General features: G+C 45.5%; 4 protein-coding genes across 6 annotated transcripts; 2 read left to right on the forward strand and 2 right to left on the reverse strand.

Moving 5' to 3' along the window:
- Nucleotides 1–661: 661 nt before the first annotated feature.
- Nucleotides 662–12547, forward strand: LOC101167740 (tropomyosin alpha-4 chain). 3 transcript variants are annotated; one of them, XM_023965472.1, is made up of 9 exons: nt 662–821; nt 1939–2064; nt 9871–10004; nt 11001–11118; nt 11198–11268; nt 11340–11415; nt 11577–11639; nt 11719–11788; nt 12207–12547. In XM_023965472.1, exons 1-9 carry the CDS (start codon nt 708–710, stop codon nt 12287–12289), a joined length of 855 nt encoding a protein of 284 aa, XP_023821240.1. In that variant the 5' UTR covers nt 662–707; the 3' UTR covers nt 12290–12547. The 3 variants fall into 3 exon arrangements, with proteins under 3 accessions (XP_023821240.1, XP_023821242.1, XP_023821241.1); XM_023965474.1 differs by lacking the exon at nt 12207–12547 and adding an exon at nt 11946–12167; XM_023965473.1 differs by lacking the exons at nt 662–821; nt 1939–2064 and adding an exon at nt 7972–8357.
- Nucleotides 12548–13896: 1349 nt separating this feature from the next.
- On the forward strand, nt 13897–17248 carry LOC101170877 (ras-related protein Rab-8A). The gene is made up of 8 exons (XM_004079469.4): nt 13897–14072; nt 14557–14617; nt 14864–14924; nt 15139–15216; nt 15298–15387; nt 15500–15565; nt 15662–15712; nt 15809–17248. The coding sequence occupies exons 1-8, from the start codon at nt 13940–13942 to the stop codon at nt 15896–15898; spliced, it is 630 nt and encodes a 209-aa protein (XP_004079517.1). The 5' UTR covers nt 13897–13939; the 3' UTR covers nt 15899–17248.
- On the reverse strand, nt 16976–19829 carry cib3 (calcium and integrin binding family member 3). Its single transcript, XM_023965475.1, has 5 exons — nt 19438–19829; nt 18911–18945; nt 18622–18733; nt 18173–18320; nt 16976–17846 (listed from the first exon to the last, which is right to left on the reverse strand). Exons 1-5 carry the CDS (start codon nt 19486–19488, stop codon nt 17647–17649), a joined length of 546 nt encoding a protein of 181 aa, XP_023821243.1. The 5' UTR covers nt 19489–19829; the 3' UTR covers nt 16976–17646.
- Nucleotides 19830–19938: 109 nt separating this feature from the next.
- On the reverse strand, nt 19939–23479 carry LOC101170375 (bone morphogenetic protein 2-like). Its single transcript, XM_004079467.4, has 5 exons — nt 22153–23479; nt 21946–22082; nt 21739–21861; nt 21483–21672; nt 19939–20995 (listed from the first exon to the last, which is right to left on the reverse strand). Exons 1-5 carry the CDS (start codon nt 22445–22447, stop codon nt 20577–20579), a joined length of 1164 nt encoding a protein of 387 aa, XP_004079515.1. The 5' UTR covers nt 22448–23479; the 3' UTR covers nt 19939–20576.
- Between the last annotated feature and the right edge of the window lie 720 nt (nt 23480–24199).

Consider the following 24199-nt stretch of genomic DNA (forward strand, 5'->3'; position numbering starts at 1 on the left):
GACGAGACAAGTCCATCCCCGAATCCACCTTCTGCTCTTAGTCACATCGGTTCTTCCATCCCAGGTTCTGGTTTCACGAGAACCACAGCTCGAGCGGCGGAATCACACATGCCGACGCCGTCGTTTCCTTTAGATGTTTGTGCGACTTTAGAAATGTTTTTCCTGGAAATTGGTGGCGTTTGCTCCTTGAAGGTGTGTCAGCCCAGCAGCAGAACCTGAGATGGACCTGAGGGTTTCTGCAGCTCCCCCAGGATCAGTGTAGACCACATGGAGGCCAAACCGTCTTTGGTGGGATCATTTCCATGCAGCCCTTTTGTCCTTGCTGACGTTAGCATCAATTTGAACAATCCTCAGTTCCAGCCTGTGTCCACAGAGAGGAAAACAGCAGATGAGTTCTGGAGGGTCTCCCGCTTTCATCTGTAAATCCATCAAAACAGAAAACTCAAAGAGGCGACGGCGTCCTGAAACCACAGAGATCCTAGGAGACGAGTTTTACTGGGAAAAGGGGGGGCCCTAAGGCCTTGAGGAGGTGAACGGGTGGAAAACTCCAGTTTAGACGACGCTCCCACTCTGCATCCTCCTGCCCTCTCCTGTGCTTCCCCCTCGTCCTCACCCCGCCCCCCAGTCCCCCCCCCCCCCCCCCCTCAGCCTAGTGAGGGCTCCTGCAAGCCAGAAGAACCTGCAGACGCGAAGAGCCGACCGGCACCATGGAGGCCCTCAAGAAGAAGATGCAGATGCTGAAACTGGACAAGGAGAGCGCCTGCGACCGGGCCCAGCAGGCGGAGACCGACAAGAAGACGGCGGAAGATGAATGCAAGCAGGTGAGATGGAGCCGCTGAGGCCGACCGGGGGGGGTCTTCAACCGGCAGGGCAACGTGCTCGGGGGGGAGGCACCAGAAGAATAAGAGAGACGGATTCTAGAGGAAAAATATATGCAAACACTAAAGTGACAAAAAAGGCAAAAGATGTAAATAAAGCAGCTCAGCAGCAGATTTTATAGATTGTTTTGATGAAATGAACCTTCAGGCATTTGAGGAAACTGAACGTTTGGTGAGACAGACGGCAGAGTTGTTCTGGATCGATTCTGTCAGAACAACTGAGACCCAGAGAAAGCAGAGGATTCAGAGAAAAACATCTCCTGCTTGTTTTATTTGCCAAACATGAGTTCAAACTCAAATGGAAATGAATTCATAATGATTTGGAGCAGAGAGGAAGATGCTCATCAAAGTGGTGGACAGAACAAGCAGGATCTACGGGGGATGAAGCTGAGCTGAGAGGCTCCAACACGCCCTCCCCAGCAGTCGGTGCCTTTTCCAGGCACGGTGGTGGGTCCTCCTCGTCTGGACTCTGTTCGGCGCTGCGTCGCTCCAGCCGGACTTAATGACGGCAAACTTCTCCCTGCTAATGAAGCTGAATCCAGAGATGTGATGAGGGTTTGGGGATGCCTGCAGCACCAGAGGGGGGGGGGGCGTCCCTGGGGTTGGATTGTAGGAATGCTACAGATGAACCAAACAGAATCCTGACGCCGCGGTCAGACTGTGACGGTTGTCTTCACGCCGCACACATCAGCAGGTTGTGAGCAGTCAGCATGAAATCCTAGAAGATCATTCAAAGCTCCTCCGTTTGTTGGGAGAGTGGGGGTGCACGCAGCAGAGGGGGGGGGTTTCTTGGGGAGCAGAACAGCCGAGTGCAGCCGGGCCGACACAAGGTCCAAACGATGTCAGCATCTCTGAGACAGAAGATCAGAAACAGACTCCTGCAGCCATGAGAAAAACCCCAAATATTCTCCCTGAGCGAGGAACCCGGTTCTGATGACCCACCTGGCTCTTTGGTTCCACCAGAGAACATTCCTGCCTTTACAGAACGAGTCCTGCCCATGTCTCAACTACAGCAACGGGTTTCAAATCCTCACCTTTCATGTTTCTGTTGGCCTCACAGCTGGAAGAGGAACTTCTCGCTCTGCAGCGGAAGCTGAAGGGAACAGAAGACGAGTTGGACCAGAACTCTGAGGCGCTGAAGGACGCTCAGGACAAACTGGACCGGTCCGAGAAGAAGGCCGCAGATGTGAGTTCAGTGCAGCTTTCCTCCTGTTCGCTGATGCATGATCCGAGCACGAAGGTGAAATGAGGGTGACACCGTCAGATGGTTGAGTGACCTTCACAGGTCAAAGCGCTCTTAGTACCGCCTTTTCAGCCCGTTTTTCATTCAAAACAGAGAAAACAGAGGATGTGTTTTCATTTCCAGACAGCCATGTCTGAAGAACTCCTTCAGCTGAGGGACAGACTGCCCCAAAAAAGGCTAAAACTGTCTTTTCTGAAGCTTTGGATCCTTTCTGGGTTCAGTCTGCGGCTCACAGGAGCCAGAAGAGCCACGTCTGACGCTGCCTCAGAGTCTGACTGTGTGCAAACAACCGGAAACCGTTCAGTCAACACACGTTTACTGCCGTGACTGACTGCTGAGGAAAAGAGCCTTTCCTGCATCTCATCTGGATCTGACCAAATCCGCTCATGAACCACGGAGGGTCTGCTGCCTCCAGAGCCGTTTCTGCCGCTCACACGGCTTCCCCTCAAGCAGAGACAAAACCCGGGAGCCTGCAGCCGCGCAGGAATGCCAGGAATGCAGCTTAGGCAAACACTGAAGCCCCCAGCGCGGGGTTCCATGAGATCAGCGCGCTGGCCTTTTTAGGAGAGGACGGCCTCACGGCACACATCCCACAGGCAGCACCACGCCACTCTGAGACGGCCATGCAGAGCGCCGGCAACAAGAGGGACGTCACACAGTATCGGTCTGAAGGAGCGTTCATCTTCATCACCAACAAACTCCAACAGTTAGATCTGGATTATGCTCAAAGTGGAACAATAGAAATTCATTTCTAATTCTATTTGACAGTCATTTCATGGACTAAATTGGGCGGCTGTGGTGCAGCGGCAGGGCGGTCAACCCATGATCGTAACATTGCAGGTTCAATTCCTGCCTTGCACGCCCATGAGTCGAAGTGTCCTTGGGCCAGACACTGAACCCCACCTTGCCTCTGGTGGGAGGTTGGTGCCAGTGTTCGGCAGCGGAGCCGCCATCAGTGTGTGAATGTGTGTGTGAACGTAAAGCGCTTTGTAGGTAGAAAAGCGCCATACAAGTATATTAATATACACCATTTACACCACTTGAATGTATAAATGCAAATATATACATTTATGATTAGGAGCAAATAGAATGTTAGGACGATAGCATCATCTATTTTTATTTTATAAATTGATATCTTAAATAGATTCGGTATGCAGTTTCTATGTATTTTTATTGTTGTTTTCTTTGTTTTTTATTGCTGCAAATGTTTTAAAATAAATCAAGTTAATCGGTGGATTTAATGCATCAAATCACAACATTTCTCTAAACATTTTACTGGGATATTTGGAAGAAACTTCTGGAAAAATGTTGCTGCTGTTTTGTTGTAACGATGTTGCTGACTCAGCTTTTTCTATAAACAAAGAACAAAAATAAAGACGGTCTTTCAACATAACTTTATTGTTCTGAAAGGAAGAAACAGACGAGGGGAAAGTTTCACAAAATAACTTTTAAAAATACACAAGTCTGAGAAGTTTAAAACAGAAATCAAATGTCTGCCTCAATTTTACAGATGATACACATGTATGACATGACGTTATACACATGTATGACATGATGTTATACACATGTATGACATGATGTTATACACATGTATGACATGACGTTATTCATGTGTATGACATGACGTTATACACATGTATGACATGACGTTATACACATGTATGACATGACGTTATTCATGTGTATGACATGATGTTATACACATGTATGACATGACGTTATTCATGTGTATGACATGACGTTATACACATGTATGACATGACGTTATACACATGTATGACATGACGTTATACACATGTATGACATGACGTTATTCATGTGTATGACATGACGTTATATACATGTATGACATGACGTTATTCATGTGTATGACATGACATTATACACATGTATGACATGACGTTATACACATGTGTGACATGACATTATACACATGTATGACATGACGTTAAAAACATGTATGACATGACGTTATACACATGTATGACATGACGTTATACACATGTATGACATGACGTTATACACATGTATGACATGACGTTATTCATGTGTATGACATGACGTTATACACATGTATGACATGACGTTATACACATGTATGACATGACGTTATTCAAGGGTATGACATGACGTTATACACATGTATGACATGACGTTATACACATGTATGACATGACGTTATACACATGTATGACATGATGTTATACACGTGTATGACATGACGTTATTCATGTGTATGACATGACGTTATACACAGGTATGACATGACGTTATACACATGTATGACATGACGTTATACACATGTATGACATGACGTTATACACATGTATGACATGACGTTATTCATGTGTATGACATGACGTTATATACATGTATGACATGACGTTATTCATGTGTATGACATGACGTTATACACATGTATGACATGACGTTATACACATGTATGACATGATGTTATACACGTGTATGACATGACGTTATTCATGTGTATGACATGACGTTATACACATGTATGACATGACGTTATACACATGTATGACATGACGTTATACACATGTATGACATGATTTTATACACATGTATGACATGACGTTATTCATGTGTATGACATGACCTTATACACATGTATGACATGACGTTATACACATGTATGACATGACGTTAAACACATGTATGACATGACGTTATACACATGTATGACATGACGTTATACACATGTATGACATGACGTTATACACATGTATGACATGACATTATACACATGTATGACATGACGTTATTCATGTGTATGACATGACGTTATACACATGTATGACATGACGTTAAACACATGTATGACATGACGTTATACACATGTATGACATGACGTTATACACATGTATGACATGACGTTAAACACATGTATGACATGACGTTATACACATGTATGACATGACGTTATACACATGTATGACATGACATTATACACATGTATGACATTACGTTATTCATGTGTATGACATGACGTTATACACATGTATGACATGACGTTAAACACATGTATGACATGACGTTATACACATGTATGACATGACGTTATACACATGTATGACATGACGTTAAACACATGTATGACATGACGTTATACACATGTATGACATGACGTTATACACATGTATGACATGACGTTATTCATGTGTATGACATGACGTTATACACATGTATGACATGACGTTATTCATGTGTATGACATGACGTTATACACATGTATGACATGACGTTATACACATGTATGACATGACGTTATACACATGTATGACATGACGTTATACACATGTATGACATGACGTTATACACATGTATGACATGACGTTATACACATGTATGACATGAAATTATACACATGTATGACATGACGTTATTCATGTGTATGACATGACGTTATACACATGTATGACATGACGTTAAACACATGTATGACATGACGTTATACACATATATGACATGATGTTATACACATGTATGACATGATGTTATACACATGTATGACATGACGTTATACACATGTATGACATGATGTTATACACATGTATGACATGACGTTATACACATGTATGACATGACATTATACACATGTATGACATGACGTTATTCATGTGTATGACATGACGTTATACACATGTATGACATGACGTTATACACATGTATGACATGACGTTATACACATATATGACATGACCTTATACACATGTATGACATGATGTTATACACATGTATGACATGGCATTATACACATGTATGACATGACGTTATACACATGTATGACATGACGTTATACACATGTATGACATGACATTATACACATATATGACATGACGTTATACACATGTATGACATGACGTTAAACACATGTATGACATGACGTTATACACATATATGACATGACGTTATACACATGTATGACATGATGTTATACACATGTATGACATGTCGTTAAACACATGTATGACATGACGTTATACACATGTATGACATGACGTTATACACATGTATGACATGACGTTATACACATGTATGACATGACCTTATACACATGTATGACATGACGTTATACACATGTATGACATGACGTTATACACATGTATGACATGACGTTATACACATGTATGACATGATGTTATACACATGTATGACATGACGTTATACACATGTATGACATGACGTTATACACATGTATGACATGACCTTATACACATGTATGACATGACGTTATACACATGTATGACATGACGTTATACACATGTATGACATGATGTTATACACATGTATGACATGACGTTATACACATGTATGACATGATGTTATACACATGTATGACATGACGTTATACACATGTATGACATGACGTTATACACATGTATGACATGATGTTATACACATGTATGACATGACGTTATTCATGTGTATGACATGACGTTATACACATGTATGACATGACATTATACACATATATGACATGATGTTATACACATGTATGACATGATGTTATACACATGTATGACATGACGTTATACACATGTATGACATGACGTTATACACATGTATGACATGACGTTATACACATGTATGACATGACGTTATACACATGTATGACATGACGTTATACACATGTATGACATGATGTTATACACATGTATGACATGACGTTATACACATGTATGACATGACGTTATACACATGTATGACATGACCTTATACACATGTATGACATGACGTTATACACATGTATGACATGACGTTATACACATGTATGACATGATGTTATACACATGTATGACATGACGTTATACACATGTATGACATGATGTTATACACATGTATGACATGACGTTATACACATGTATGACATGACGTTATACACATGTATGACATGACGTTATACACATGTATGACATGACGTTAAACACATGTATGACATGACGTTATACACATATATGACATGACGTTATACACATGTATGACATGATGTTATACACATGTATGACATGTCGTTAAACACATGTATGACATGACGTTATACACATGTATGACATGACGTTATACACATGTATGACATGACGTTATACACATGTATGACATGACGTTATACACATGTATGACATGACATTATACACATGTATGACATGACGTTATTCATGTGTATGACATGACGTTATACACATGTATGACATGACGTTATACACATATATGACATGATGTTATACACATGTATGACATGATGTTATACACATGTATGACATGATGTTATTCATGTGTATGACATGACGTTATACACATGTATGACATGATGTTATACACATGTATGACATGATGTTATACACATGTATGACATGATGTTATTCATGTGTATGACATGACGTGTAAGATGTGATACACATGTATGATGTGTATCACATGTGTTACTGCAAGTCTCAGAAACAGATATTAGTTTGTTTTTTAACTTTGTTTTTTCTGGTTAAATCAAAAGAAACCATGAAGACGGATGGTTGCCAGGTTGTGAGTCCAGGTGAGGCCTGAAAGTTCAGAGGGGGCAGACAGGTGACGTCAGTGAGGAGGACTCGTGCGTGAGTGTGTGCGTGCGTGCGTGAGTGTGCGGATCAGAGAGAATAGAACAGCTGGGGCAGAAATGAATGAATCGTGTAACTGCATTTCTGTCTGCACATGAACTCACATGTGCAGCCGGGTCAGAACCCCCGAACCGGTTCAACCCCTCCTTCAGAAACTACACGTTTATTTTTATTTTCGTCCCGCTGACGGTCTCCCGCCGGTAACCAGCCGGTCTCCCTCCATCAAAGTGGGACACGGCCGAACCGAACCGGGTCAGAGAGACGACAGGCGGCGTCCGTCCGCCCCGATGATGACAGCTCAGACTCGTCGGGATTGGATGACCTCCCCGTAAATTTCCTGAGTCCTCCCAGCCCTTTTTTTTCCTTCATTCCGCCCCGCACGTCCCTGATTTCCTGCCGAAGGGAGACGGACTGGGAAGAAGTTTCCTGGGAATCTGCGGCACAGCTCGGCTCGGCACAGCACGGCTCCCGGCCATTGTTCGTGTTTGCTCTGAGGAGAACAAAGATCCGGGAATCATGGAGATGGTGAAGAAGAAGATCCAGAGCCTGCAGCTGCAAGTGGATGAGGCGGAAGACCGGGCGCTGGCGGTGCAGCGGGAGCTGGACTTCGAGAAGGAACTTCGGGAGAAAGTGAGAAACTTTTACGGTGACCGTTCGAGCGCCTGGTTCACGACCGGACCTTTCCTGTTCATCACCTTAATGTGACGTCATCTAGCTGTTTTTTTTCCTTTACTTTTTGCTGGATTTTTTTGTTTTATTGAACTGTAACTGAGATTGATTGTTACGTTAGTGGAGTCTGTGTTTTCCCACACTTTTCAACCATCCGTGAAGTGTTTTTTGCAGAACTCTTTGTTCCACCGAGAAGCCTTTTCAATGCGGGTGTGTTCAGGCCCGTCGGGAAAACGAAGTAGCGGTTCCCTTTCTGTTTCTGTGGGGACAAAAGAAACGGCGCCGTTATCTGATTTCTGCCCCACCGGAAACAGCGGGGGGTTGGAGTGGGGGGTGGAAGGTTTTCAGGGTTGAGCGTGACTCCTGTCCGGTGTTAGCGTGTTTTCAAACCCGCTCCGACCGCAGAGTCCAGAAGTCAATAAAGGAGGAGAAAGTCCGAACAGGTTAACGGAGATCAGCAGGAAACTCGTTTCTGTGACGTTAAACCCGTTCCACGCGGAAATGCAGCTCAGATCTGAAGTTACGGCGGCGTCTCATCTGTAAATGAGAAACAGGGAGGAACCTTTACTACAGACAGCCACCAGGGGGCGCTCGATTGTAGGCGTTCTTGGCCCCTGTGTGTGGGATGGGTCAATCCCTGCCCCGGAGGACTGAGAAGAAGAAGAAATTCAAAAATCAGGACAGTTATGACTGTTTACTGGATGATGTAAAAGTCTGATAATTAATAACAATATCACTTTGAAAGTTTCTTAGTGTCTGTAAAGACATGTAAGTCGTGGAATTAAACTCCAACTTGAACTTAGAGAGTTTAAGTCCCCCTCCTTTCACCTGCTGGTCTTTTTTCAAAGCAGCCAGTGGTCTTTAATTATGAATTATGTCCTCTTTAGACATGATTAAAAAAGAAACAGAATTATGGTTACTAAAGAAAATGGCATCACTTTCTGGGGCAGTTTCTGCAGAGCAGCAGGAGTTCATTAGGAATTAACCTCTGAGTTGGGGGGGGGGCTGTCAACGTGCAGTAACTAGTGCCGTACTTTATGACACAGGTGTAGAGTATCCATCACCTCTCTACACACCTGAGCCGAGGCAAAGGGGGGGGGCTTGTGGCCCCGCCCAGTGTGTTCTCTACGTCACAAATACGATTGTTTTCAGCTGGAATTTTTTCATCTGCTCCTGATTTACAACCATTTGAATCAAGAAATGCTCAGAAACGCAATTTTGAGCTGAATTGTGTTTTTATGTCCATCATCAGAAACGATCGTGTTAGTGAACCCAACAGTCTTTTACTGTCAACTCGTTGATTCTGCTCCGCCGTTCCTCAAAAGAGCTGCAGATGTGTGCAGTGTGACTCAGTCGCCATGGAAACACGACTCAAAGAGAATCCCGTGATTCCAGCAGGTCTCCTTTGGCGGTCCTCTGGAGGAAATTAATGTTTCTAAAGTTTGTTTCCGTCACCTAACCTCTGTTTTTCAAGGCGGAGGGGGAGGTGGCGTCTCTGAACCGCCGCATCCAGCTGGTGGAGGAAGAGTTGGACCGCGCTCAGGAGAGACTGGCCACGGCCCTGCAGAAGCTGGAGGAGGCTGAGAAGGCTGCTGACGAGAGCGAAAGGTCAAACAACCGCACTACAATACCCACAGTGCATTGCTATCACATCCTAGATCAGGGGTGGCAAACTACGGCCCGGCGGCCATATGCGGCCCGTTAAATGATTTAATCTGGCCCGCCAAACTGGAATAAATTATATTGATATTTCCCCTGTAATTCTGGAGTCCACTCTGCCAATACAGTGACCTTTGACCTTTGGTTAGATGTAGAGAGTTATTCAGCAACCATGTGGTGCTGGAAGATGAGTTGTTTCTCCGATGTTTCTGATAATTCCAACCTCTCATGAACGCAGCATTTCACCAATTGTTCGTCCTCCCCCAGGGGCATCGATCCATCGGTCCAATTGGCTCCAAAATGAGAACAAAATCCAAAAAGTTCCGTTTTAAAATATATACAACAATTTTTAATCAGTTCAAGAATGCTTTCAGCAAGATTCCATGTTATTTCTTTCTCTGATGAGGCGGGCGACCAGAACGCTCCACAGATCTGCCCGTCTGTCGGATTTGAGAACCGTCTGTGGCCCACGAGTCCAAGCGTTTGCCCAGCCCTGTCCTAGATGCTCACATGTTAGCAGTTAGTTTCTGAGTGGTTACAGTCAAACCGAGGGGGGGGCAGTTGCAGGACTAAACAGCAAAAATAATCAAATGAAAAGAGATCTGAGCAAAGTGAGGGAAGTAATGTTTTCACATCACTACAAATGCAAAAGGTTTCAGTCAAAAGTTAGCAGATATTTGTTTAGCTTAAGGTAGAAAATACATTTAAAAAATCCAGGTTTTTTTGGAAAAAAACCAAAAACATTTATGCCTGGAGACTTACGTGACTCTGAGCTGCTTTTAGTATCGTTTCAAATTTCTGACATCAGTTTAAGATCCTCCCCATCAACATACATAACTAAAATATTGAACAGGAAGTCATTTCCACCAATTTTGTGACAAATAAAGAAACGTATGTTTGTCCTTTCCATTTTGATCTCACGCTGACGGCTCATCGTGTCCTCAGGGGCATGAAGGTGATCGAGAACAGAGCCATGAAAGACGAGGAGAAGATGGAGATCCAGGAAATGCAGCTCAAAGAGGCCAAACACATCGCTGAGGAGGCCGACCGTAAATACGAGGAGGTGCAGACGCGGCGCTCTCTTCCACCAGGTCCCAGCCTTTCAGTTCTGTTCTTAAGACGGTCCTTCCGCTTGGTGACAGGTGGCGCGTAAGCTGGTGATCCTGGAGACGGAGCTGGAGCGGGCCGAAGAACGGGCAGAAATATCAGAGCTGTACGTACAAAGACCGTGAGAAGCTGCATTCGGGCGCCGCTGGTTTGTGACTGCGTTTGTGTGTCTGTCAGGAAGTGCAGCGAACTGGAGGACGAGCTGAAGAACGTGACCAACAACCTGAAGTCTCTGGAGGCTCAGTCGGACAAAGTAAGTGTCTGTGGTCGGTCGGCATGGTCTGGGCTTCAGCGCTTGTCTAAACCACATCAGAAAGGTTCTTTCTGTTTCACTATAATGTCCCCATCAGTTCTACGAGCTCCTTTTCAGAATTCAGATCAACATCATGAAGCAAATTTTCTTTTTCTGTGCAGTACTCTGACAAAGAAGACAAATACGAGGAGGAGATCAAAGTCCTGAATGACAGACTGAAGGAGGTAATTTCGCGTCCGTCTGAGTGTTTTGTGATCTGAGCTGAACCGTGAACGGAGGTCTGATGTTTGTTGTTGTGCCAAGGCGGAAACCCGAGCGGAATTTGCAGAAAGAACCGTGGCGAAGCTGGAAAAGGCCGTAGATGACTTGGAAGGTGCGCCTCATTTCTGTCCTTCCACAGCAAACTCCAGCTGACCGTGTCTAACTCAAAAACCTCAGACTGGACTAACCGCTGTCACCAAAGCCTCCAACTCCTGCTCCACCCTTTCTTTTTCCTCCCTCCTTGGGCTCTCTCTGCCTTTCCCCTGCAGACGAGCTCTTCACCCAGAAGCTGAAATGCAAGGCCACCAGCGAGGAGCTGGAGCAAGCCCTCAATGACACGAGCATCCTGTGACCCCTGACCTGTGACCCCTGACCTGTCTTTGGATCTGTTCTCACACTGAACTGAAGATCGATGAATCCTTTTCCTCTTTTCCTCCTTTCTCTGCTTCAGCTTCACTTTGCTCTAAAGTCATCATCATTTCTGATCATTCTTGACATGTATTTGTTTTTCCCACCACTCTGCGTTGCAGAATGCCTATCACACGCAAAGGACGAGAACATGGAAATGCAACAAGTCCTGGACCAAACGCTGCAGGAACTCAACTGCTTGTGAAGCACCGAGAGAAGCGATTGACAGCAAAGAAAAACAAAAAAAAAACGGCTCTCTTTTTGTAAAAGACTTTTTTACTTCTTGATCATTTCTCCTTTACCTGGTAAACACAAATAGCCCCTTTTATACCCATTTGTTTCCTTTTGTTTCTCTTCTTTTTGATGAAAATGGTTTGGGGTCCGTGCCGTTTCCATTTCTGTGTTGGAAACGGTTGTAGACCAAACTGAGCACAAATAAAGCTGCTGATGATGTCGGCCTTAACTCTGCTGCTGCTAGTGGGGACGATGAGGAGCGAGGTGTGCTCTTCATCTTCTGTGCACCATGGGTGCAGCGTTGAGCCTCCATGAAAGAGCTCTGCATGCAGGAACCCGCGGCTTCCTCCAACACACACCACAGTTTCTCCAGATTCAGGCTTTGAGGGGACTTATTGATGAGTTAAGGCCTAAAACTGATCATGTTAGAGGTCCCAAAAGAAAAGGAACCCATACCAATGCTTAAAGATTAACCTACATTTCCTTTTGTTTTGATTAAAGATAAGCAGTCTGCCCATCAAAATGACCAAGTTAGAAGCTCCCATCATGCTAAAGACCTGCAGTGTTGAAGCATTCAGACAGTCTGCTCACATGACTGACATCTGGGTTTACTCTGCTGTCTACGTTCTTCATCATAGTCAGTCATTGTTTCAGACACGGATCCGCATCAAATATAGAAAAGTCAACAACATGGCAAGAATTAAAAACAAAAAAACCTCTTGGATTGAAGTAAAAAACGCCGGTAGCTGTCATCTGAACCCATCCTGCTTGTTCGGCTGTTTCAACCTGAATCATTGCATTTTTATACTGTATCATCAACATAACGCCTTCTATGGGACCACTGCATCTCCCAACATTAAAGTTATGCCTTTCCAAGTTACAGAGCTTCTATTTCAATAATTAAGTTTGTATATATCATAAATTGTATAAAATGCAATGGACAGACCATTTGGAATGATTGTATTCATGGTCCAAATATAATTAACAAATGATCCAGAAATATTGTTAGGCCTTTAGAGAAGACCTGACGGCCCACTACTGGATAAATGACTGTGTGGCCTTTTACAAGAGTAACTCACAGGTATTATTACTGTTGTCTGTAGAGGTAATCCTTTAATAGAAAAGGGATTAATGAACTAAAATAAATGTACTTTTTTAGGACATAACTACAGTTTGATGAAATAATTTATATTTGGACCTATTTATTTCTAAAAATGTGTGCATCAGGACTCCCTCTGCTTCATAGACAAAGTTTATTATATTTAGATAACAAATTTCAATTAAAGTGTTTTTCTCACATTATCTTGCAATGAAGAATATAAAAAAATATAGATTGAAAATAACTTATTTTATTTAGAAGTGACCAAATGAAAAGAGCAAGATAATGGTTTTCAGAGCTGCTAATTAGTCTTCTGAATATGAATTTCAATTTTTTACCGTATTTACTGGAAACGTGTTTCATTTTATGAGATGTAATGGTTTAAATGTATAGTAATGCATCGTTTGGGCACCGGCGCCTGTAGAAGCGGCTGGCGGCGCTGCAGGTGAATTCCGGGCCAGCAGGGGGCGCTGTCTCCGCGTTTAACACCTTCCGTCATTACCGGGCGGGATTTCCGCATCTATGTCAAGTATGGCGAAAACATACGACTATTTGTTTAAATTACTGCTAATCGGAGACTCTGGAGTTGGAAAGACCTGTATCCTGTTCAGGTTTTCAGAGGATGCGTTTAATTCTACGTTTATATCAACAATAGGTATGTTTTGTCCCCGGAATCATACATTATTTTCGGTTTGTATATTTTCACGGGCATCCTATCCGGTTGCGACTACTTGCTGGAATTTGAGTCAGACTATATTGAAGAGAGTGTTAAAAAATCTCAGTAAAAGTGCGTTCAAATTTTACATGTATAGTTACGTATTTTCCTTATAATGGTATTTGGAAGCCATGCGTTTATATCTTCTGAGATGTCAATGCGCTGAAAGCGATAAGATCGTTTTAGACTCATGCCGGGTGGAAACTCTGAGAGGTTAGCTAGTATTAGCCGGGGGACCCGTCTACTCTCTGGAAACTGACCGGAAAAGCCGCTTTGTGGCCCATTAAAAAGACACAAACCAGTCTGAAACTCTGGCCGTTTAGGGTTTTTCTATAAAGGTCTCGTGTCTTGTGCTAATGTATGAGTTTTTTTCCGTCAGTTAGTCAGCTTTTGTTTAACAGTTCCGGTCCTTCTGTCCCTGCAGGTATTGATTTCAAGATTAGGACGATAGAGCTCGACGGCAAAAAGATAAAGTTACAAATATGGTGAGAGCACTTTTGATTGTTTGACATCCTAAAACAAAGGAAGAGTTTGTGCCTGAATTGTTGAGATCTAAACAGATGCCACAGATTTTGACCCTCAGCTGATTTAGTGAAAGTGTTTGTGTGTAAACTCTGCTGGACATCATGGCTACATCCAGATGTTTTGGCTCCTTTTACTCTGAAGACAGTTATTTCTCTGGAATCAAACTGGATGCAGACGTTTGTGAATCTGTGCTTGTTCTCCATCAGGGACACGGCCGGTCAGGAGCGTTTCCGGACCATCACCACTGCTTACTACAGAGGAGCCATGGTGGGTTTCCCGCTGTCCTGCGCTTTCTTTGACCGCTGTGCTCAAACCTGCGGCTGCATCCAAGCGTTTGACCTCATGGCCTTCAGAAATGATGGCGATGCGCTCTAAACGTGACGGGCTTCCTCCATCAGCCCCAGAGTTTGAGCACAGCAGAATTGGATTTCCTTTTTATCTGTCATGTGAACTTTATCATGTTTTGTGTTTTCCCCCACAGGGCATCATGCTTGTCTACGACATCACAAACGAGAAGTCTTTTGATAACATTAAGAACTGGATAAGGAACATTGAAGAAGTTAGTACCAGCAGGTTACGTCTTTAGCACCTGGGAAGGTCAGCGTAGCGTTTTAACGTCCGTTTAACGTGTTCACCGCAGCACGCCTCATCCGACGTGGAGAAGATGGTTCTGGGCAACAAATGTGACATCAACGACAAGAGGCAGGTGACCAAAATGGGAGGAGAAAAGGTGAGGAGAATCAAGACTATGCAGATATGTTTTTAGTTATGGGATGTAATGGATGCTGAAGCTTTCAGGTGGCAGATAAAGGGTTAACTTTGTGTTTTCTCTCGTCTCATAGCTTGCATTGGAGTATGGGATCAAGTTTATGGAAACGAGTGCAAAATCCAACATTAATGTTGAAAACGTAAGCAGGCCCACCTCCCAAGAGGACCAGAAATCAAGTATTCAATGAAATCCAAAGAATTGACGTGTATTTTTGTATGTTTGTGTGGAACTGCAGGCGTTTTTGACGCTAGCCAGAGACATCAAAACAAAAATGGACTCTAAACTGGTAAGAAAATGAACTTTATTGTCAAATCTTCTCTTCTTCAGTCATTTTAGTGGGTTGAAAGCCATGAAAACAGAAGATTGTGTTGTTTTGTTGCAGGAGGGCAACGCGCCACAGGGAAGCAGTCACGGTGTGAAAATATCGGAGCCTCAGAAGAAGACCAGCTTCTTCCGCTGCAGTCTGCTCTGAGGAGCAGAGCTCTGGTTCTGGGCGTCTACAGACTCTTCCTTCCTCTTTCCTCCTCTTCCATGGCCTTTTCCTCAGACAGCACGGACCACTATGGTCAGGCGGGGAGGACACCTGGTCTCCAGAGCTTCCACGAGTCTTTCTTCCACTCAGGAGTTTGGATGTCTTCATGGATCAGAGCTGGTGAAACTGGGACCTTTGACTTCACGCAGAGTTAAGTTTGCACAACTGAGGATGAGGATCTGTAAATTATTGTAACTGTTTTCAATACAAATGAACATTTACTTACATTTCAAGAGTTTTTTCTTCCTCTTTCATACGAGCACTGTAGCCACATTTCATTTTCACTTCTCAGAGTCATATCAGCCGTCAGCGACCGTAGAAAAGCTTGGTGTTTGCTCGTCCCCGGCCCGCCGCTGGACTACCTTTCAGATCCAGAGAGCAGTTCTGCTACAGGACGGTGACCGTCCTGTAGCAGAACTCTAGCTAACGTCGTTTAACCTGTGCTCTTATTGTGCGGCTGTTCTGGAAAATCGCTGATGGCGGTTTTTCAAGCCTCGTCATGAAAACCGTTTCCCGTGTTTGTGGGAAAGTTCAGGTCCGAGGAGCGCCTCGCGTCTGCGCCGTCTGACGGGACGACGTCCGGCCTGACCTCCACGTCTGTGGTGTGACAGGCTCCTCCCTCCACGCAGCTTCCTGTGCACTTTAGCAGTAAAAGCCTTTGACGTGTGTGTAGTTTGGTCCTTTAATAGACGTTTGTCTGACTCTAAATGACCTGCTCTGTTCCACCATCAGTTCCTGTGATGACTCACATGTTCAAACATGTTTCCCTGTAATCACGTATGTTGATGCAGTATGTAAGCATGAAGGACATCTCTCAAAGTGACGGTTGACCGACGTTCAGCTTCATGTCTGTGAAATGTCATGTTTTCCCTCCTCTTTCAGAACAAAAAGTCACCTTTCATTTAAATTGTGTGTCTTAACTTTCACGTGTTGCTGGTTTGTGTTGTGTGATTGCTGAGGAGTGTGTATGTTAATGTTCCTCCAGATGAATGTCTGTCTGTTTTTGGGGTCATCCTGAGGGCGTCGTGTTCTCCGGTCAGAGTCGAGCCGCAGCTTTAGGACGCGGCACGTTTCCAACATCCATGCGTCCCCATTGTGAACATATCTCCACACGCGTGTCATTGCTTCATAGACTGAACATGATCATCTGCTTTGCTTCTGTGTAACACGAGGAGAGTTTGGGTCAGAGACTGTAAATATGTCCCAACACACCATGTTCTGTCTCAACCCGTCTAGAATGGATCTACGCTCTGTACAGACGTGTACTTTTGCTTTATTAAAAGAAGAAGATGAAAGCTGTGAGCGTTGTTTTCATTGAATGGACGTCGGCCCTCGTTTGCCCCCCAGGAGCTGCTCCGATGACCAGCGGCCCTCCCCTCGGCGCTGCATTGTGCGCTGCTGCTTCTTTATATTTGTGTAACCAAACCCCTTCAGATATGAAAGGAATCTGCTGCCGATCGTCATAATTAATGAGCCGGGTCCTGGTGGGACGGCCGATGGACCGCGGCTCCGTCCGGCGGCGGGTCAGGGTTTGGGACGACTACTTTCTACAGACCAGATGGTGAAAAACAGTTTTCAGACAAACGTTCTGGCTCCTCAGATCCGAATGTGGAAGGTGCTGTGGAGAGACCAGAACCGGATCAGAACAGGCTTTAATGGAGCAGCGTCGATCCACACGACGCCTGAGCTCACCTGAGGAAGTCTGGAGCCCTGACGATCATGTGCTGGAAGTCCTCCAACGAGAGGCGGCCGTCGTTGTCCAGGTCCGCCTCGTCCATCACCTTCTCGCACACCATCTTCACCTCGTCCTCGCCCAGCTCGCCGCGGGTCAGCTTGGTCAGCGTCTTCTCCAGGTCCGACTTGCAGAGGAAGTCGTCGTTGTTGAAGTCTTTGGGGAAGAATCAAACGTTTGTTTCATAGCTTTGGGGTCAGAAACGAGCCGCTAAAACATTCAGATATGTTCTGGACATACCTGATCCAGGTGATCAGCTGCCAGTGGGGCATTAATGCAGACCCCCGAGGCCTCGGGGGTCTGCATTAATGCCCCACTGGCAGCTGATCACCTGGACACACCTGATCCGGCTTTAGGGGCCGTACTTGGTGGTTTTCAGGTCTGAATCCGTTAAATTTGCCCCTAATGTTCAACTGAAAACCAAAAGAATCTGGAAGAGGTTTGAAGGGACGTCTCCAGACGAGCGTCAGAAAAGTCTTTACCGTAGATCTTGAAAGCGTAGTAGGCCTTCAGGTCCCGAGGCGCCATCTCGCTGAGAACGGAGAACATGTCCAGGAAGTCGTCCAGCGACATGTTTCCTTCTCCATCCTCAGAGAAAACCTCCGCAATCCTCTGACGAAACGGGTTGTCCTGGACCGAACCGACACCAGAGACGGTCTGGTTAACAAAGCGTTTCACAGGTCGAAGGACGGAAAGGCTCGGATGGAGGTTGGGTCTCTGGACTCTGAGCGGCCACACCTGTTCACCTGACTTTACCTGAGAGCTGCACAACTGACCTGCCCTCTGGAACCCACCGGCATTCTTCAAGTTTAAGGGAGTCATGTAACGGATAACCTTTCAAAGAATTCTGTCGATTAGCTGCTCGTGCATTATGGATGGGGATGGGGACGGGGGCGGGCGGGGGGTGGCAGAGCGGCGGCGGCGGCTCTACCTTCAGCTCGGGCATGCTGCCAATCAGCTCATATGGTAGCTTCACATCTGGCTCCTTGGTGTAGTCGAGAGGAACGAGCTGTGGGGCCAGATCCCGGTACCGGTAGAACAATCTAGAGAGAACATAGAAAGAATTTCAAAATAAATGTTTCCAGACTTGTATTTTGAAAGGACAGCCAGTGAAGCTGATTTGAAGACAAAAAACAGTCTCAATAGCAGGATGGTGTTTAAAAGTTACAGCATTCAAGACAAAACCAACAGAAATAAGATGCAGACATGTGAAGGCTCACCTGAGAATCTCTTTCCTGGTGAAATATGTGCAGTCCTGCTGAGAGACCAGGACAGGTTAGCAGACCCCACAGACCCTGCAGCCCTGAACGTCTTCATCAAACATTTATTTCTCATCATCTTCAACCTTCCTGCTGCTAAAGTTAGGTTGGAGTCATCAGCAGCACAGTTCAGATTTGTTTTTGTGGTGGTTTACCTTCCTAAGGTGTTCAGCGTTTGAGACGCCGGGACACGCCCACATGTACGCATATGTATACTGGCTTTAATCTGCTTCTATTGTTGTTTTTATTCTGATGATGCTAACGCACCATTGAATGTACTCTATTCTATTCTGTCGGGTCCTGTTGTCAAACAGTCTGGAATGAAACAGGAGCAGAATAATTCCTGATGAGTCAAATCTGATGTTCAGAGAACCTGCAGGATCCAGAATCCAGAACTTCTATGTCCTGAATGTCCTGAAGTTGTTTAATGACAACGCTGAGGAGGTCTTCAAAGACACGAGGAAGTCTTCAGGAGGTGTTCCACCCACCTGGTAGGCATCCAGCTGCTGTGCCGTGAAGATGCTCTGCTTACTTCCCATCCTGGAGCAGCAGGTCCATGGCTGCAGCCTGGAGGGCTTTTTATGGAGGGCAGTTCAGATATGAAATCCTGGCACAAAAGGAGGCCGGAGCCAAAGAGGAGATCGGGTGTCGGGTCGCAGCCGGGCCCTTTGGTTGCCACTATAATGGCAGCAGTTTATGGTTCTGTGTGCTGAATAGGAGCCCGTGTGGCAGTGAATGAGGGCTGTCGTCGAGCACCGTGCCAAGTGGTTTCAACCCTTTAGTGCCACGGCACGGCCAACGCCTCGCTCCCCGATCAGGTTACCATCCTCTCTGACGGCCTGCTGGGACGACTTTTTGCAGAGAAACGGTTTATTGCATCTGATCAATGCAAACGGCGAATGTTTGAGGGACGCGGAGACCTGACCTGAACCCCCCCACACACACACACAGAGGGAAACTCAATGAGCGTCCTAAGTGTGTTTGTCTGATGGGTGTGCTTGTGAATCAAGAACGCGGTTCTGCTGAAGTTCGGCTGACAAGAGGTCAAAAGTCACCGAGACGACGGTTCAGATTCACTTTCTATTCAACTTTATTGCAAAGAAAAACTTTTAGTCAAAGTAAATTTAAAAAATGTCTTTAAACTTTTTATTCAGACAGCTTCACCTGCCCCTCTGAAGGTAACTTTGACCTCCTCACCTGCACCAGGTGACTGACTGGCTCTGTCCTCTCAGAGCACAGCGGCGCCCTCTGCTGGGGGAACCTGGCAACAGCAGGCTCCCAACAATTATTCACCTGAATGAATAATACTTTTGTACATGGTATGAATCATAATTCAGTTTACTAATGCATTTTTTAAATTGTTTAAAGTTTATCATGTTTATCATTTGAGCGGATTTTTTAAAATAACAAAAAAAACATTCTGTCATTTGACCTTTATTCAAACTACAATCCCACTCAGCAGAAAACACAATATACACATTTACATTTGTGTAAATAACACATCTGTCATAAACATATATTAATATTTATGAATATTTACATATTTTACAATCTTTGCTCAGGTTTGCCTGTTAGTGCGGCCTCAGAGTGATGCTGGCTGTGTGCGTGTGCACGTGCGCGCTCATGGTCAGTGGCAGCCGCAGCTCCCAGCCACCATGTCGTTGTACTGCTTCAGCACCACGTTCTCGTCATCATCAAAGTACAGCAGGTTGATGGAGTGCAGTTTGTCCGGCACACAGCACGGCGTCTCGATGCCTCGGACCAGCTTCAGGGCGTTGATGATGGACTGGACGGTGGCGTGGTTGGTGGGCCTCATGTTCTGACCCAGAGGGAACGGGCAGGAGCCTTTGCAGTGGTAGGCGTTGTAGCCCCTCGGCGACACAATCCAGCCCGACCAGCCGATCTCCTCGAAGTCCACGTAGAGGGGCAAGCGCTGGCAGGGCTTGGGCACGCCGTGGTCCTCGCTGTAGTCCACCGAGCGGGCGGAGCGAGAAGACGGAGAGGACATGGGGAACTGGGGGAGGGTGGAGGTGGACTCCCCAGAGTCTGAGGGAGGAACCGAGACGTCAAACGTGTTAATCTCTACAGGAGGACGGTGTGAGCAGGCATCATGACCGTAAATCAGAACTTATTGGTTTTAGGTTCCGTTGGAATCACTGCACCCTTAACCCATGGGCCATCTTGTGGGGTCCAGATGACCCCACTCCCAACGTTAACGTGCCTTGGATAGCACAAGGGTTAAAACACTCGGGTTATTCCTTCACCCCAGTCTTTGGGTTAACCTTTATATTGTGTTCGGGTCAAAATTGGTCCATTTTCACACCATCAACACAATATAAGGTGTCGGGATATATTGTTGGGTTATAGTAGTTTCATTTTAACCAAGTTTATGGCTTTTCTGAGTTAAAATAAGCCAGGAAGAAATGTGATCCTTTTTGACCTCAGAGTTGGGGTAAAAACAGCCCACCTGGGGTTGTTTGGGGAGTTTTTAGTGAGAGGGAAAGCCCTGGATGAATGTGGAGCTGAAACTCACCTGAGCTCTCCAGGGTGGCGGACTGACGGCCATCATCAGTGAAGAGGACCAACATGGGCTGCTTGCTCGGGTGGTGGTGGCGTCCTGAAGCGAAGCGGATCAGCTTCAGGTCCACCTGACTTCCCCCCAGAGTCTGAACCACCACATGGAGCCTCAGGTTACTGCCCTCCTCTGTCATCCAGGACCGGACCTTCAGCAGAGCCGCTGTTAACACATGTTCACAGGCTCCAACGAGTAAAGATGAGGAGATGCTTACAGCTGGAGTGATGGTGAAGACCTCCCAGCCAGAGGAGTGAACTGGGAGGAGTCTGGCGGACAGCAGCTTCTTCTCCTGCGTGCTGTTGCTCCTGCTGCTCTCCATCAGCTGGTAGATGCTGACCTGAAGGACACAAACACGCAGCATGAGCAGAAACAGTGACGCAGCCCTGCAGCTCTGACCCGGCCTGAACTTAGCTGTCCGGACCTGGCAGAAGTGGTGCCGGTTGAACGTCTGCGTGGCCTGAGGTCTGAGCTTGAACAGATGAAGCTCCGCCGTGAGGATCTTCTCGGTTTTTGCGACACTCGACAGGTTGAAGCGGAACTCCACCTGCTCACTGCGCACTGCAAAGACAAAGGTGTCGTTAGAACCCGCAGGAGCACCGGGACGCAGCGTTTGGCTCTCCGAGCTTACGTCTGTCATAGAAGCTGCGCACAGTGTTCCCCTCCAGGAGGGAGGGGTCTCTGGTCACGCCGTCCACATCCGCCACAGTGTTGTACAGATCCAGCATGTACTGGGGCGGCTGCTTGTGTCCGTGGACGGCGGGGGGGTCCTCCATGCCAAAAACCTCCAAAAGTCTCTTGATGGCTGCAGAGCGAACTTCCTCTGACTCGGCATCGGCGGGAAAATCGTTGAAAGGATGCCGAGGAGAAGGGCGCGCGGCGGCGACGCACAGGAGCGCGCACAGGCTGATCAGGAAGGGCCGCATCTGTGCGCTTGGAGGAGCAGATTCCCGGACGGCTGGAGGACGCAGCTCAGAGTCGGAGAGTTTGACCAGTCCTGAAGGCTACAGACTTTATATGAGAGCCCCCCTCAGTCCCCTCCAGTGCCCCCATACCCTCAGTAAACAGCAGTAAAGATGCTATTTGGCCGCTAATGTAAATCAGCAATCAGCCAATGTAAAGGAACACTAATGGCGACGTTAACAAGTCCATTGTCTCCGCGTCTGGCAATAAAAGCTCAAATCCAGGAGAATCAACGTTTCTGCAGATGCTTTTCTGTGGAGCAGCTGTGGTGTAACGTGCTTCCAGCACCTTGAGAAATCCTTTAAACAAGGGAAATGTCGATTTGAAGACAGAAATTGAGCTGGGGTTGACTTCCCGGAGGCCGAAGCTCTTGGTGGGAGGTGGCTTACTCTCAAAGGAATCCATTAATCTACAATAATGGATTCATTGTTTAAGGTGGAAACCAATTACGCACTGATGCCAGCTGCACTTAGAGATATTTACATAACCGCTTCACGCCTCGCGGCTTTTCAAGTCATGGAGCTTTGGCACAAAGATGCGGATCTTTTTCTCGGTTCCGGCGCGTATTTACGCATCAGATGTGTCCAGGAGGCCTGAACTTAATTGAAATATAGCCTCCAGAAACTTTATTTCCTGTTTTCATTTCAAATTTCTTTTTACTTTTCTTTCTTTCTTTGTAAGGAACCTGCGTTTTCTCATCTCTGCGCACTGTTACGCATGCGCCAAAGACCTGCTACCTGAGGCAGTTTCCTCTCTTTAACATACTTTTTGGAGATCAAAGCTTTATTTCGCCGCGATACTTCGCGGGAAATCAAAACAAAAAACAAACAAACTCGGGATTAAACAGAAAACTGACATGAAATTGTTGCTTCACACATCTGCCCCAACACGAGGAGCTGAGCACCTGCGCGCGCGCTCTGCACGTGCTTCCCCTGCTTGTTTTCCCCTGTTCTTTTAAACATTCTCTCTAAGCTGAGCATGTGCAGATTAACCTTTGAGGGCTTGTTATCCATCAGACATTTTGGATAAAAACACAACGGTTTATACAAAAACAACAACCTAATTGTATTTCTGACGTCAAAAGAGTAAAGGTAAAGAATCACATTTACTTAATTATCTTCAGATATTCTACTTCAGAGTACTGGGGTGTGCCACAACATCGATATGGTGATATATCTCGATATTTAGTCCCATGATTGATTCTCGATGCGTCTTCATCAAGTATCAACCTTTTATTTATGAGATTGGCTGTCGCGGGCGGACGAAGAAGAATACACATTTAAACAAAAATGGCGGAGGGGAAAAACAAGGAAAATAGTGAGAGCAGAGGCAACAACAAACGGGATTACTGTTTAAATGTACAAGGGGCTCCGTCCCTGCAGCGAGGTGGAGAACGAGGGGTTTGGGTTTTTATTGAATGCATTAGAGCCACGCTTTGACATTCCCTCCCAGAAATAAGATGAAGAAATGATCCCTGCGCTGGACGCCCAGACCAGAGCTATGGTTGAGACGGAAACAGCAGAAAGAGGGGGGCTCATGTGTGACATGGAGTCCTACGTGACATTCACGGTGCATTTTATTAATAAAGGCTGGGAAATGTTGTATGTCCTACAAACCTGAGCAATGCAGGATCCCAATTCAATTCAATTTTATTATATAGCCCAAAATCACAACAATAGTCGTCTCAATGGGCTTTTCAATAAACATGAAATCAT

Source organism: Oryzias latipes, chromosome 17, assembly GCF_002234675.1.
Source record: "Oryzias latipes chromosome 17, ASM223467v1".
Classification (NCBI taxonomy): domain Eukaryota; kingdom Metazoa; phylum Chordata; class Actinopteri; order Beloniformes; family Adrianichthyidae; genus Oryzias; species Oryzias latipes.

Coding starts and splice junctions, on each gene's coding strand:
- LOC101167740 (XM_023965472.1), top strand. CDS start 708: ATGGAGGCCCTCAAGAAGAAGATGCAGATGCTGAAACTGGACAAGGAG. Junction 11,119..11,197: donor CCGACCGTAAATACGAGGAG/GTGCAGACGCGG, acceptor GCTTGGTGACAG/GTGGCGCGTAAGCTGGTGAT. Junction 11,789..12,206: donor GGCCGTAGATGACTTGGAAG/GTGCGCCTCATT, acceptor TCTGCGTTGCAG/AATGCCTATCACACGCAAAG.
- LOC101170877 (XM_004079469.4), top strand. CDS start 13,940: ATGTCAAGTATGGCGAAAACATACGACTATTTGTTTAAATTACTGCTA. Junction 15,217..15,297: donor GGATAAGGAACATTGAAGAA/GTTAGTACCAGC, acceptor TGTTCACCGCAG/CACGCCTCATCCGACGTGGA. Junction 15,388..15,499: donor CCAAAATGGGAGGAGAAAAG/GTGAGGAGAATC, acceptor CTCGTCTCATAG/CTTGCATTGGAGTATGGGAT.
- cib3 (XM_023965475.1), bottom strand. CDS start 19,488: ATGGGAAGTAAGCAGAGCATCTTCACGGCACAGCAGCTGGATGCCTAC. Junction 18,946..19,437: donor AGCAGCTGGATGCCTACCAG/GTGGGTGGAACA, acceptor GTCTCTCAGCAG/GACTGCACATATTTCACCAG. Junction 18,321..18,621: donor GCAGCATGCCCGAGCTGAAG/GTAGAGCCGCCG, acceptor GGTTCGGTCCAG/GACAACCCGTTTCGTCAGAG.
- LOC101170375 (XM_004079467.4), bottom strand. CDS start 22,447: ATGCGGCCCTTCCTGATCAGCCTGTGCGCGCTCCTGTGCGTCGCCGCC. Junction 22,083..22,152: donor GCGCAGCTTCTATGACAGAC/GTAAGCTCGGAG, acceptor TTGTCTTTGCAG/TGCGCAGTGAGCAGGTGGAG. Junction 21,673..21,738: donor TCTTCACCATCACTCCAGCT/GTAAGCATCTCC, acceptor GCTCTGCTGAAG/GTCCGGTCCTGGATGACAGA.